This window comes from Bos taurus, chromosome 11 (assembly GCF_002263795.3).
Source record: "Bos taurus isolate L1 Dominette 01449 registration number 42190680 breed Hereford chromosome 11, ARS-UCD2.0, whole genome shotgun sequence".
Classification (NCBI taxonomy): Eukaryota; Metazoa; Chordata; class Mammalia; order Artiodactyla; family Bovidae; genus Bos; species Bos taurus.
In genome coordinates this window covers 1,710,763-1,725,460 of record NC_037338.1, presented here as the reverse complement: position 1 = coordinate 1,725,460, position 14,698 = coordinate 1,710,763, and the positions used below count along the sequence as shown (strand labels likewise).

The window sequence follows — 14,698 nt, the reverse complement described above, 5'->3', positions numbered from 1 at the left end:
TGTAATTTTTCTTTTTTGTAATGTGATGTCTTATTTTGGTAGCATGTTTTTCCTGGCCTCATGAAACACGACGGGAAGCATTCCCTCTTCATCTGTTCTCTGGAAGGGTTTGTGTACTAGTGGTATTATTTCTTCCTTAAATGTTCAGCGGAAACCACCAGTGAAACCATCTGGGTTCTGGAGTTTCCTCAACTGGAAGAGTTTTCATTTCAGTTTTAATATCTTTAACAGGGGTTATTCAAATTGTTCTAGTTCTTCTTAGGTCAGTTTCATTAAATCGTGGTTTTTGAAGAATTCCTCTGTTTAGTGATTTTATCAAATCTATTGACATGAAATTATTTATAATATCACCCTTCTCTTCTTTCAGGCTTCCCAGGTAACACTAGTGGTAAAGAACCCACTTGCCAATGCAGGAGACACAAGGGACATGGGTTTGATCCCTGGGTGGGTAAGATCCCCTGGAGGAGGGCATGGCAACCTGCTTCAGTGTTCTTGCTTGGAGAATCCCATGGACAGAAGGGTCTGGCGGGCTGCAGTCCATGAGCTGGCCACGCCGTGCTCCTTTAACACTGTAAGACTTCTCACTGCCCCTCCTCACCACCTCACCTGCAGGGTGGGACACACAGTTTTGAGGGCCTTCACCAGCTGTGGAGCCCTTTGCCTTGCAAAGCAATAAAAGCTACTCTTTTCTACTTCACCCAAAACTCTGTCTCCATGTTTCTGTTGGGCACTAGTGAACAGAGGCTGAGTTTTGGCAACAATCATTTGTTTTCTTTCTTTCTCTCTTTTTAAAATTTATTTTTTAAAATTATTTTACTTATTTTTGGCCCCACTAAGGCATGTGGGATCCTGGCTCCCCAACTAGAGATCAAACCTCTGCCCCCCACCATTGGAAGGTGAAGCCTTAATCAATGGACCACCAGGGAAGTCTCTCTTTTTAAAATTTCTTGATCAGTCTCACTAGGCATCTCTCAATTTTATTAATCTTGTTAAAGAATAAACTTTGCCTTTTCTGACTTTCTCTTTTGCTTTCTATTTCATTCGTTTCTTGTCTTTACTAGCTCCTCCATTCTACTTTCTTCAGGTTTCATTCACTCTTCTTTTCTAGACTCTTGAGTTCCAGCTTAGGTCACTGATTTAAAATCTTTCTTCTTGCCTAGTATATTCAGTCATAAATTTCCATCTCAGCACTGTTTTAGCTGTATCTCCTAAACAAATCAATTAACTAAGAGTCATTCAAATTCTTTGGTTGGTAGTGGGTGGAAAATACTCTCTTAGGAATGAGAGAGGAAGGGGTGGAAAAGGACGCAAGGCAACTCTGCCAGGTGATGGCAGTGCCCCACAGGTTGACGGGAATGTCGGTTACACAGGTGTGTACACCTGTCAGAAACGCAATGCTCAGCCCTCCCTGCTGGTCCAGTGGTTAAGAATCCACCTGCCACTACAGGGGACATGACTTTGATCCCTGCTGCAGGAAGACTCTACGTGCTGCAGAGCAGCTGAGCCAGAGGGCCACAACCACGGAGCCCTTGGGCTCTAGAGCCCACGCTCTGCAACAGGAGAAGCCGCTGCAAGGAGAAGCCTGCGCACCGCAGCTGGAGAGCAGCCCCCGCTCCCACAGCTAGAGAAAGCCCACGCAGCAACGAAGGCCCAGCACAGCCATAAATGAATCACCGTTTTAAAACGCAATACTCTATACTCAAAACCTGAAGTGTACATAGTACTAGGAGGCAGGCATCAGTACCTTTTTGTAAGCGAAAAACCTATGGCTCACGCGAGCTAACTGTGATATACAAATGTCATACATTTAGCCAGTGAGAGAGTCTGGAGTTAATAAACCTGTATCATCAGAACCCTTGCCGTTTGCATGCTACCATACAATATCTGGGGCTTCCCCGGTAGCTCAGATGATAAAGAATCCACCTACAGTGCAGGAGACCTGGGTCTGATTCCTGAGTTGGGAAGATCCCCTGGAGAAAGCAATGGCAACCCACTCTAATATTCTTGCCTGGGAAATCCCAAGGACAGAGGAGCCTGGCAGGCTACAGTCCATGAGGTCGCAAAGAGTTAGACACAGCTGAGCGACTAACACTAACACTATACATTATTTTATCTAGATACTTATACACACACAGAGAGACTGAGAGAGAGAGAGAAAGAGACAGACAGATCCTATGCAGCATGCGTTTAATAGGTGGTTGGGAGGCAGGGGGGTTTGGAGGAGAATGGGTACATGTATATGCGTGGCTGAGTCCTTTCTCTGTTCATCTGAAACCATCACAACATTGTTAATCAGCTATATTCCACTACAAAATGTTTTTGGTGTTTAAAAAAAATTAAATTAAAAAAATGCATGTGACGGAACTAGTTGGACTCCCCAGCAAGCTCACCTCACTGCCGTCAAACAGACAGAGGCGCACGTGTCTGCTCAGAACTTGGATGCTCACCCCTGGAAGAGGAATCATCTTGCAGCTCCAGAGAGTCAGAATCAAGGAGACACGGCTCGGTCTTGACCTGATCTGCAAGAACAATCAGTTACGAGGAAGGTCTGCTTGTATGACTTATGAGACAAATTCACTTTCCAAGCACCTTGAAGAGTAACCATACTTACAGAGCCGGTTTTTGCATCCCACATCAGATCTCTGAAGGCCAGTTGGGAAGGTGTGAGCTCTGGCTGTAAGAAGTAACTTGCTCGGAATTGATTCCCTGCAAAAATAATTTTTCCTTTATATTCTTACAAAGAATGAACGAAATTCAAAACCCCAAATCCATGATGTTACGGTTCACACTTAGGAAACAGACGTCGAAAATACCATGCATACTGTTTGCTAGAAACTTGCTTCCTAAGACAGACATACCAACAGAGATAAGAACAACAGGAGGAAACGAAAAGATGGAAGCACATAAGAGCTGATCTTAAGCAGCTTTAGGAAAGACCTTAAAGACTCTCAGGCTGGTAACATGCCCCCTAATGAAGATGACCCATTCAAATATTTTTGTAAAATGCAGAAAATATGTAACCACTTTTTGGACATTCTAGAAAAAGTGTATCATCATTAATTTTACTTCTTTACATAAAAGTATTTTAATGCTGTTTTTCCATAATTTAGTCATGAATACTTATTACAAAATCTATTCCGCAGAGAGTCCCTTAACAGCAAGGAGATCAAACCAGTCCATCCTAAAGGAAATCAACCCTGAATATTCATTGGAAGAACTGATGCTGAAGCTGAATCCCCAGTACATTGGCCAACTGACACGAAGAGCTGATTCACTGAAAAAGACCCTGATGCTGGGAAAGATTGAAGGCAAGAGGAGGGAGTGACAGAGGATGAGATGGTTGGATAGCATTACCCACCGACTCAATGGAAATAAATCTGAGCAAATTCCAGGAGATAGTGAAGGACAGGAGAGCCTTGGCATGCTGTAGTCCAGGGGGTTGCAAAGAGTCAGACATGACTTAGTAGCCAAACAACAACAACAAATCTGCTAGGAACTGGAAACACAAACATGAATCAGAGAAATACATCCCCTGCCCCCATGAGCTTACAGCTCAGTGGGCGAAAATAATTGAGAAAAATAAGGAGACAAAAGACTAAATAAAATAATTATAAGCTGACTTAGACCTATAAAGGGTACTGACATGGACGAGAGCGGGAGAACCTACAAGGAAGGTGTCTCTGGGAAGGTGGCGTTTTATCCTGAGACAGAAGCATGAGAAGGAGGTGGGTGTTTAGGGGTTGCTGAGAAGAGCCTCCCAACAGAGGAGCCTCAAAGCAGTCCCTACATAGATAACAACTCAGAGAATCCAGGTGAGCCTCTCCCCAAAATCGCTGCTCTTTAAAATGAGCTAAGACTCCAAACTCCCGATGCGGGGAGTCTGCATTCAATCCCTGGTCAGGGAACTAGACCCTGCATGCTGCTACTTGAACGTCTCACGTGTCGAAACGAAAAAGATCTTGCATGTTGTAATGAAGATCAAAGATCCTGTATGCTGCAACTAAGACATGGTACAGCAAATAAATGAATAAATATTTAAAAATAAAATAAAATGAGCTTATGAACAAATGGTGCCAAGTACAGGGCAATCCAAGAACGAATAAGAAAACAGAAACAGTGAGGAGAGGTAACTCTCGGGAAAGGTCTTGATGTGAAGAAAAGCAGAGAAAGGGAGGCTTCAGCTGGCGTGTGACGGGGCTGAGGGGGCTGGTGCTAGGACTACTATGAGGCAACCAGCCGGCGGGGCAGGGGACAGCAGCACAGCAAAGGGGTGGGCGCCGAGAGCCCTGCTCCCGAAATAAATGAAAGTGGGCTTGGCGTCTGGCAGGATCAGGGCTCCCTCCTCCTGTCACAGGCAAGACGAGGGGCAAGATGAGCGTCCAAGAGACGTGAGATCCAACATCTTTATCAACAACCTTCTCTGGCTGTGCCAGCAAAGTTAGATGTAAACCATGACGGCTTCACTGAAAGTCTGTGCTGGCTGATGGGCACCTGGTACCTTCCTCCAGGAGCTGGAAGAGCGTGGAAGGCCTGAACCCGGCAGGAATCGCTCCCATCGCGGTCAGCACGTCGACGGTGTTTATCTGCTGAAGAGAGTAAAACAAAATTAACTTCCTTGCTTTTGTTCAGGTTTTCTCACCTCTAGAATACTCTCTTTATCACTATAGCAGCTACAACTCCCCAAACAAAAATACAAATGTCCAGACTTTAGTGGAAGAATACAGCAGTTTAGCCCCCAATTATGAGAAGATGCTATCGCTGACACCTGGCCTTTCCCAAGGATGGCCTTTCCCAAGCCCCATGCAGCTCTCCAGGCACCGAGCTCTGCACTTTAGACCGGCTGCTTCTGCGTGGTCCCTGTCAAAACGGCCTGTCCTGCCCCACCAGGGAGTGTGCCATATCACAGATGAGCTGACACCATGAACCAACGTGCACCGAAGACTGAATGGCTTTGCGCGTGTGTGTGTAACATACACAGACGTGCACGTGCACCCATGTCCATAAACAATAAATGCAGTAAAAATCCCACAAAGGATACATTTACTAAACGGTTAGTGGTGATTACTTACGGAAGGAGTGGAGTTTCATTTCATTATGTAACTTTTTAAATGATAGGATTATGGGTAGTTTCTTACTTTTTTGAGCTTTTTGGAATTTTTAAATGTTACAAAACTAAAATTTAACAATTGTCTTTACCCAAATGACAGAAAATTCAAGCAGACTCAAAGTGAGACATTTCCAAGCCCTCAAATCTACTCTTCTGAACAGAAAAGACCTAATGGGAAATGTGACTTGGAGTACAGACTTACTAAACCAGAGGTATGTTTTAATGTCCTGTGCATTCCAGGCCCTGTACCCGCTTAAGACCCAATGCTTTTATTTAAAGTTGTTTTGAATCTGAACTCTAATCAGAACTATTAGGTAACAAAATGAGATGTTATTAATAAGATGAAGTGAAAAGGGAAAGTGTTAGTCGCTCGGTTGTGTCCGACTCTTTATCACCCTATGGACTGTAGCCCACCAGGCTCCTCTGTCCATGGGATTCTCCAGGCAAGAATACTGGAGTGGGTTGCCATGCCCTTCTCCAGAGGATCATCCCAACCCAGGGATAGAACACACGTCTCCTACATTGCAGGCAGATTACCACTGAGCCACAGGGAAGCCCCATTATTAATAAGACAGGAGATACCAACCTCTGAGATGGCCTTCCGGACAGCACTCCAGTGAGAATCAGTTCTAGGGAGACAGGGTAGCTAGGTGAGTGCACGGAAAGTTTATGCGTGTTCACTCAATCAGAGAACTTCATTAATCAAAGAACAGAGTACATCATTGTATCTTCTGACAACCTAACACTGCCTACATGAAACTAGGATAATATCACCTGCTAAAAGCAACCACAAAGGTAAAGCTGTGATGACCTTAAGCAGATGGTGATGAGAAAAGCCCCCAACTATAAGTTGTCTCCATTTCAAGAAATTCTTCTAGTATTTATAACAGTAAAGATGAACAAATACAACATTTCCTGAACCTACTTTTTGGTCCCCTCGCACCAACTTACCTTTGCTTGACTTCGGCTCCATCCACTGTTCCATCCCCTACCTCTGTATCTTCTTCACTGCCTCCTTCACTGGATTCTTGACCTCCTTCTTTATTATAGGGCTGAAAAATAATATGAAGTGCCTTTTACCTAATGGGAAAATCAACCAATAAATGTACTTTCAGAAAGATGTGAGTGTAGGTAGGGGTTTAGTATATGATAGACATGTCAAAAATCAGTGGATAAAAGCTCAAATGATGATGTCATTATTCGAAAAAAGTACAAGGATAAAGGTAGAGAACAAGTTTAATCAACATAAGTGCCAGATGGAACTGACTCAAATGTAAAAAAAGAAGAAAAGATATAAATAAAAGAACTACGGAAGTGTTAGAAGAAAATAATCTTGAGATGGGGGAATCCTTTCCACTCATGATAGCAAAACCAAAACTCATAAATGGAACACTGACAGATTTAACTACCTAAAAGTAAATCTGGTTGAAAGTCAACAAAGACAATATCTGCCTCAAGTTTCCAAGGCTTAATATCCTTATTATTAAGAAAATACAAAAACTCTTCCATAGCAATACAATTTTCAAAAACCCCTTTGAAAAATGAATTAAAAAGGCAGTTTTCAAAGAATAAATAGAAATAGAAATAAATAAAGCAAATGAAATGACACTCAACCTCACTAGCAATACAATAAATGCAAGCAAAAAACAACGAGCCCCTCTTTTTTTGGGCATCACTTTGGCAAAAGACTGGTGCCAACCATCAGTGGCAAGTGTGCAGACAGACAAACATTCTCAGCTGCCGGGCACGGGAGTCCAAGTAAGAATAACTCTCCTAATTTGCAAAATGGCAAACTCGACCAAAATACCAAGGCTCGTGCCTTTCAGCAGCGATGAGCATCTAGGAATTTATTTAAGGGGAATAATGGGACAAGGTTGTGTGCAAACTGATCACAACGCAGGTTCTTCTTTTCCAAGAGTCCCTGATTATAGCAATGAATCAAGCTAAAAGGGGCTTCCCAGGTGGCTCAGTGGTAAAGAATCCTCCTGCCAATGCAGGGGAGACGTGGGTTCGATCCCTGGGTAGGCAAGATCCCCTGGAGAAGGAAATGGCAACCCACTCCAGTATCCTTGCCTGGGAAAGCCCACAGATGGGGAGCTTGATAGGCTACAGTCCATGGAGTTGCAACGATTCGGACATAACTGAGCACGCACGCAACCTAAGAAAACTACATTTTCCAAGCCCTCCTCACAGCTAGGTGTTGTCAAGAAACTGAATGCTAGTCCAGGAGATATAATTGGAAGCTTTTTGTGTAACTTCCAGGAAACCTTCTTACAAGACTGCAGCTCTTGCCTTTCGACTTCTTCCTCACTTTTCTTCTCTCTCTGCTTGGAATTGTTAAAAGACATAGCTGCCAACCTAGAGATGACAACCCTAGGGAGAGCTGACGGCACCTAACCACAGAGTAAAATGTTGCTTTTGCTGTTGTTTAATCACCGTCATGTCAGAGTGTTTTGCTACGCTATGGACTGTAGCCCACCCAGCTCCTCTGTCCATGGGATTTTCCAGGTAAGAAAATACCAGGGACAGAGTGAGTGGCCATTTCCTTCTCCAGGGAGTCTTCCCGACCCAGGGATCGAACCTGTGTCTCCTGCATTGGCAGGGGGATTCTTTACCACTAGGCCACCAGGGAAGCCCCAAGTAAAATATGAGGTAGGGCCTTGCCATGCCTTGACTGCCCATCTCCACACTTTCTCCACACGCAAGAGAAATGTGCGTCTACCTTATTTGGGACACGATTTCAGAGATCTTTAGCTCGTAATGGAAGTTAACCCAAGCTCCCATGAATGTCACTTCTAGGTATGGATTGCTGCTGCTGCTTTGCTCAGTTGCGTCTAACTCTTTGCGACCTCATGAAGGAGCCTGCCAGGCTCCTCTGTCCAAGCAATTTTAAAATTGCTTTTTAAATTTTATTTACTGCTTGATTCATTGATTGACTGAATTTTGGCTGTGCTGTATCTTCATTGTGAGTGGGGGTTAATCTCTACTTGCAGTGTGTGGGCTCCTCACTGGTGGGTTCTCTCGTTGCAGAGTACGGACACTCAGTAAGTTCAGTTTTCAGGTTCATGAGTGTGGGTTAAGTAGTTGTGGTATACTTTACATATAAGTTATATATAACTTAAATATAAGTTGAGGCTTAGCTTGAACCTGCATCCCCTACATTGGTAGGCTGACTCTTAACCACTGGACCACCAGGGAAGTCCCCAAAGTGGGGCAGTCTTGCAGGACTGCGCCCTTATCTTGTGGGGTCTATGCTAAGTCCAGGAGTTAGTGCTAGAATTGAACTGCACTGTTGGACACCTGGTTGGCTTCAAAGAAACAGTGTGAAAAACAACATGTATTTGGTGTCAAAAAAAACCCTCACACAGCTAGTGTCAGAAGTGGTATGAGGAAAAACAAGATGTCTCAGCGTGGTTACTAGAAAATTTTAAATTACATTTGTGGTTTGCATTATACTTCTACTGAACAGCACTGATCTATATTTACTGGACAGCAAATGACCATGCCATATTATGAAATATGAAAGAACTGGGCAATCAACATGCTTATATACTATGTTCACATCTTAGTAAAGGATCATGTATTTGTGGAAGGTAAGACAAAGTTAACTGCAGTTTTCTTTCACAATAAAAAATAAATGTCTATTCATTTTTATGATCAACATGAACCCACAGAGCATCTTCACTGTGCGACGACATTCTAGAGCTCACCTGCATGAGGGCAGAACACTATAATCACTGTTTAGTCACTAAGTCGTGTCCGACTCTGGGTGACCCCATGGACTGTAGCCCGCCAGGCTCCTCTGTCCATGGGGTTTCCCAGGCAAGGACACTGGAGTGAGTTGCCATTTCCTTCTTTAAGGAATCTTCCCAACCCAAGGATCAAACCCATGTCTTCTGCATTGGCAGGCAGATTCTTTTACCACTGAGCCACCAGGGAAGCCCCAAATTTTTCTCATGCTCTAATCCTCTAAAATTGAAGCAAATTCTATATCTTAAGTCATTTACTAGCCAATTGATCAAAGAATACAACTTAGTGTTTTGTTATAAATGAAAAAAAAAAAGTCTTAAAGGAGAAAAAGGAAAGAATAAACAAAAAAGACTAACCTCCAAGTAGGTTTTAGGAATAAGGCCTTCGTTTCCTTTGGCGTTCTTAGCCATCCACCAACCATCAGAGTTTTTTTTGATTATACAGAGAATTTCCCCTTTCTTAAGGCAAAATAAAAGTAAAAATGTTTTAATTAGAATTTACCCCTAAGCTCAGAATTATCAACATTAAAACTATTTGTATTTTCAAAACCAGAGGAACATCTACTCTTTTTTTTCTCCTTACCATTTTACTAGCAGGTAACTTTGATAACAGAATTTTACGACTACTGCTTGTAAATGGTAATTATCACCTATTTTATTTAAACAGACTGAGTCTTTAAAAAGTGAGTATCAGGACTCTGTAATCCAGATGTACAGGTAGCCTTCTTGCTCTGTTAGGTATGCAAATTTATCCTAAGGTTTGCTTCCGGTTTGTTTCTGCTTACTTTAAATGTCAGGTCTCCCACTTGCTGAGCCGTAAAATCTCCAAGAGCAATGTATTCTCCACTCGTGGCCTCTGGCTGAGATTCACCTTCCTGTTTCTCTTCCTCTTCCTCTTCTGTTTCTTCGTCCTCACCCCCACTTTCTTCACTTTCTTCTTCGTCGTCGTCTTCTTCCTCATCTTCTTCATCAGAGTTCTCCTCTTCCTCTCTTTCAGCAAGTGCCCCAGTTCTGCAGAAAATAATTGGTGAGGATCACTAGAAGTAACGCAGAAGAACAGATCAAGTATAACTTCTACATACAGCAGAACTGGCCCATATCTATAACAGGCAAATTAAAAAAATAAATAAAGGGCAAGTACAACTAACAGTTTTACCATCTAGCGAAGAATACGTGACCTGAGAGTAATGAAGGAGTTAAAATATCTGAGGAATGTATTGACATGGTGGAGCAAGTGCTGGTCTTGAGGCCAGGAGACTTGAATTTAAGTCCTGGATTCATCCATTCAGCAAATGCTGCTTGAGCGTTATTGCACAGTGGTTAGAGCATGGATTCTGAGATGAAGTTCTGGTTCTGTCTCCTCTTCGCTGATTGGTCTTAGGTACATTTCTTTTAGATTCTCCATTTCTCATTGGTGAAGTAGAGATAATAACAGAACCTGCTTCATAAGGTCCTCATGAAGACTAGAGGAGTTACAGACTTGCCAAGCGTTTACAACGGTGTCTGACCACAGCAAGTTCTCAACAAAAGTTGGCAGTGACGATACTCATGACGTCACCTGTCAGTTTCCATGTCAGACACAGTAGAAACAAAGGTAAATCAGACAATCCTCTGTCCTCCAGGAGAACAATGAGGCAATCTAGCAGATGGATACTTATAAGATAGTTCAACAGATACTGCAGTAGAGGTAAACACAGCGTGCTAAGGAAATACACAAGATGGGCACCCAACCAAGACTGCACGGGTGGAGATCAGGAAAGGCTCAGAATTAGGACTTGATGGATGAGCTGAAATTAATCAGGTAAAGGGCGGGGTGGGTAAAGAGGTAGGGAAAAGAGTGGAGGAAGAAGGCTGGAAAAGAGGGAACCTCAGGTAGCTCATGAATGGTAGGAAGAGGTCTGGGAGAAATGAGCAAGAGATGAGGTGGAAAAGAGATGAGCAAAATGCAGCCCATGTGAGCTTTATCTTGAAGGTGCTCCCTAAAAATGAAGGCAGGGAAGGGTGTGATCTGACCTGCTCTGAGAAAGATGATCACGCTCCATGGAGACTGAAAGAAAGGCTAAACACAAAGATGGTTATTAAAAGTGAGGTATGAAATAGTATAAACTAAGGAAGCCTGAAGCTCAGCTTCTCTGTGTATCCGTGCCAAATGGAATCCTGGAGACAGAGTTTTGGGCGAAGTAGAAAAGGACAGGGTTTCCCAGGTGGCACCAGTGGTAAAGGACCCACCCGCTTGCCAGTACAGGAGACATAGGAGACTTGGGTTCAATCCCTGGGTCAGGAAGATCCCTTGGAGGAGGGCATGGCAACCACTCCAGTATTCTTGCCTGGAGAATTCCATGGACAGAGAAGCCTGGTGGGATACAGTTCGTGGGGTCTCAAAGAGTCTGGACAAGACGGACACAATGGACAGGAGAGTGACTAACAATACTTTGAAGCAAATAGACAGTGCTAACCATAAAACTAGCCAAATGACTCTTTTTTATTATGCTAATACAGTAAATTTCAATTACTGATTTTTTCAATGTTAATCTAATCTTGCAGGGACTTGCCTGATGTTCCCAATGCAGGGTGCTGAGGTTTGATCCCAGTTGGGGGAACTATTAATAGATATCACATGCTGCACTAAGAGCACACCACAGGGAAGATCAGAGCTCCCTGAGTGCTGTAATAAGCCCCAACACAGCCAAATGAGTAAAAGTAAACACTGAATTAACCTTGCATTCTAGAATGAATCCCACTTAGTTGTGATGTGGGCTTCCCTGGTGGCTCAGAGGTTAAAGCGTCTGCCTGCAATGTGGGAGACCAGGGTTCAATCCCTGGGTCGGGAAGATCCCCTGGAGAAGGAAATGGCAACCCACTCCGGTATTCTTGCCTGGAGAATCCCATGGACAGAGGAGCCTGGTGGGCTACAGTCCACGGGGTCGCAGAGAGTTGGACACGCCTGAGTGACTTTTCTTTCACTTTTAGTCATGATGTATTGTCATTTTTATGTGCCCTGGGTTTTATTTGCTAACACTTTATATTGAGTTTGTGCATTTGTTCATATGGCTTTCTATTTATAATATTTTTATCATGTCTTGATGTTGAGCTTCCCTGGTGGCTCAGATGGTAAAAAATCTGCCTGTGATGCGGGAGACCCAGATTCGATCCCCGGGTCAGGAAGATCTCCTGGAGAAAGGAATTGCTACCCACTCCAGTATTCTTGCCTAGGAAATCCCATGGACAGAGAAGCCTGATGGGCTACTGTCCAAGGGGTCACAAAGAGTTGGACACAACTGAGCAACTGACACTTTCACTTTTCATAACGCTCATAAAATGATTTGGAAATGTTTCTTTTTCTAGTCTCTGGAAAGATTTCATAATACTTGTGCTACGTCTTACTCAATCATTGCAGAAGTTTGTGTCAGTGAAACAATCTGAGGATTTATTCTGTGGAAAGGGTTTTAATTATACATTCAACTTCTTTAGTAGACATTTCGGTAGGATTATTAAGATTTTCTATTCATCTTCTGTCAATTTGAGTATATTTTATTTTTCAAGGAACTTATTTCATCTGTATTTTCAAATTTATCGGCATAAAGTTTTTCATAGCATCTTCACAGTATCTTTCAAATTTCTGTCGGCTCTGAGTGGTTAGTTTTCATCCTTGTTTTTTGCTAGTGTTTTCCCTCTTTCTCTTTTCTTGATCAGGCTTGCTAGGAATTTACTCATTTAATTACTTTTTCTAAAGAACTAACTTTTCACTTATTGATTTTATCTACTATATGTCAGTTTATTATCCAGTTTTCTCTCTTATTTTTAGTATTTCCTTATTTCTATTTTCCTTGGGTTTCATTTGCTGTTCTTTTTCTGGCTTCTTCAGTTGGAAACTTTAGTAGATGATTTTCAACTTTTCTTCTTTTCTAACTGTTGCACTGAGAGCCATGAATTCCCCTCTAAGCGCTGCTCTAGCGGCAGCCCACAACTGCATTTTGATTATCATTCAAAATATTTAGCTGTCCACTGTAATATTTTTTTTGATCTTTATGTTATATAGAAGTATGTGATTCTTTTTAAATTATCTATTTATTTGGCTGTACTGGGTCTTAGTTTAGGCACATGGAGTACTTTGTCATGCTACACAGGACCTTTTGTTGAGGCACATGGGCTCTGGAGCTCAGTAGTTACATATGAAACCTTAGTTCCCTGACCAGGAATTAATCCCACATCCCCTGTGTTGCACGGCAGATTCTTAACCACTGAGCTACCAGGGAAGTCCCAGAAGTATGTGATTTAATTTGCAAACATTTGGAGATTTTTATTTATTTCTCTGTCATTTGAGTTTTTTTTTCTTTAACTGAGATATAATTGACATTCACCATTGTATTAGTTTTGGATTGTCATTGAGTTTTAATGTAATTCCAAGTCACCAAAATTGCTGCATGATTTCAATCCTTTGACATTTGTTGACAGTTGCTTTATGGTCCATTATGATTCATTTTGGTTAATGTTGTATATGCACTTGGAAGAGACATGTATTACCTAGTGGGATACAGTGTTCTACAAATACATTTTTAATTAGGGGGTTAAGGTTTGTGGATTATATTGTCAGCTTCCCTGTAGTGCTGGCAATTTTTGCTTTCTATGTTGTAAAGCAGCTATTAGGAACCTACACATTAAGGGTAATTTCTTCCTAGTGAATCGGTCCTTTTATTACTATAAAATGTCTTAATCTATTAAATTAGTTTTGACCTTAAAGTCTATTTCACCTGATATTACTGTACCTGCATCACCTTTGTTTTGGTTAGGGTAGACATGGAATATCTTTTTCCAATCTTTTACTTGCAACCCATTTATGCTATCTTAAATGGCCCCCAAACACAGTGCTGAAATGCTATGTAGTGGTCCCAAGCAGAAGAAAGCTGTGATGTGCCTAATGGAGAAAATTAGTGTGTTATTATTAGATTTCTTCAGGCATAAATTACAACGCTGTTGGCTGAGTTCAATATTAATGAATCAATAATACATATTAAATAAGGTATCTTTACACCGAAATACACAGAATACAAGGAGGTATATTACTCAGTTGACAAAAAACATTTTGTTCACTGCTTCATAGGAACCTAGCTTCTCCTAGAAGCTACAGGGCAGTATTCACTATTCAGGGTCTGCAGCAATTTTATGGGGTATAACTACTGCAAATAATGAAAACTGACTGTATATTATCAATTCTCAAATTTACATTTTGCTTTACACAATCAAGTGTTTTTTAAAAAGACATTTAGAGAAGAAAAATAGTCTTTTCTGTTTACCCACATACCAGGGCTTTTCACTCCTTTTTGCCGATCCAAGTTTTCACATGGGATTATTTCCTTCTAGCCTGAAGAACTTTCTATAGCAAATTCCTCAGTTCTTGTCTGACAGATTTCCTCAGCTTTTGTTTGTCTGAAAATGTCTTCTTCCACTTTAATTTCTAAAAGATACTTTTGCTCTACACAGAATTCTGGGTTGACAGATTTTTTTTTCCTTTCAATTCTTTTATGATATCCCTGCATTATCCTCTGACCTGTATTTTTTCCTCACAAGATGTCAACTTTAATTTGAATTGTTTGCCTGTACATGTTTATTTCCCTGGCTGCTTTTATGATTTTCCATTATGTTTACTTTTCAGCAGTTTCACTGACACACCTATGTGTACTTTCTATATATTTATTGTTTGGGGTTGTCTGAGGTTCTTGGATCACTGAATCAATAATTTAAAAAAAATTCTCAACTAAAATTTTATTTACAGATTTCCTGTGCCCCATCCTCTCTCCCCGCCCCTTCTGGGACTTCAGCTGCAAATGGGTTGCAGCTTTTG

The 14,698-nt window shown here is 41.8% G+C and overlaps 1 protein-coding gene across 4 annotated transcripts in view; it reads right to left on the bottom strand.

Annotated features, from left to right (window-relative positions):
* NPHP1 (nephrocystin 1) overlaps window positions 1–14,698 on the bottom strand; it is a 65,514-nt gene that overhangs the window by 37,186 nt on the left and 13,630 nt on the right. For 2 of the 4 annotated variants that reach the window (XM_005212298.5, XM_005212296.5), the window contains exons 5-11: window positions 9,642–9,867; window positions 9,214–9,315; window positions 6,059–6,159; window positions 5,694–5,736; window positions 4,499–4,586; window positions 2,612–2,706; window positions 2,391–2,519 (exon numbers count right to left, since the gene is read on the bottom strand). In XM_005212298.5, coding sequence (XP_005212355.1) covers window positions 2,391–2,519; window positions 2,612–2,706; window positions 4,499–4,586; window positions 5,694–5,736; window positions 6,059–6,159; window positions 9,214–9,315; window positions 9,642–9,867 — 784 coding nt within the window. 4 annotated transcript variants of the gene reach the window in all.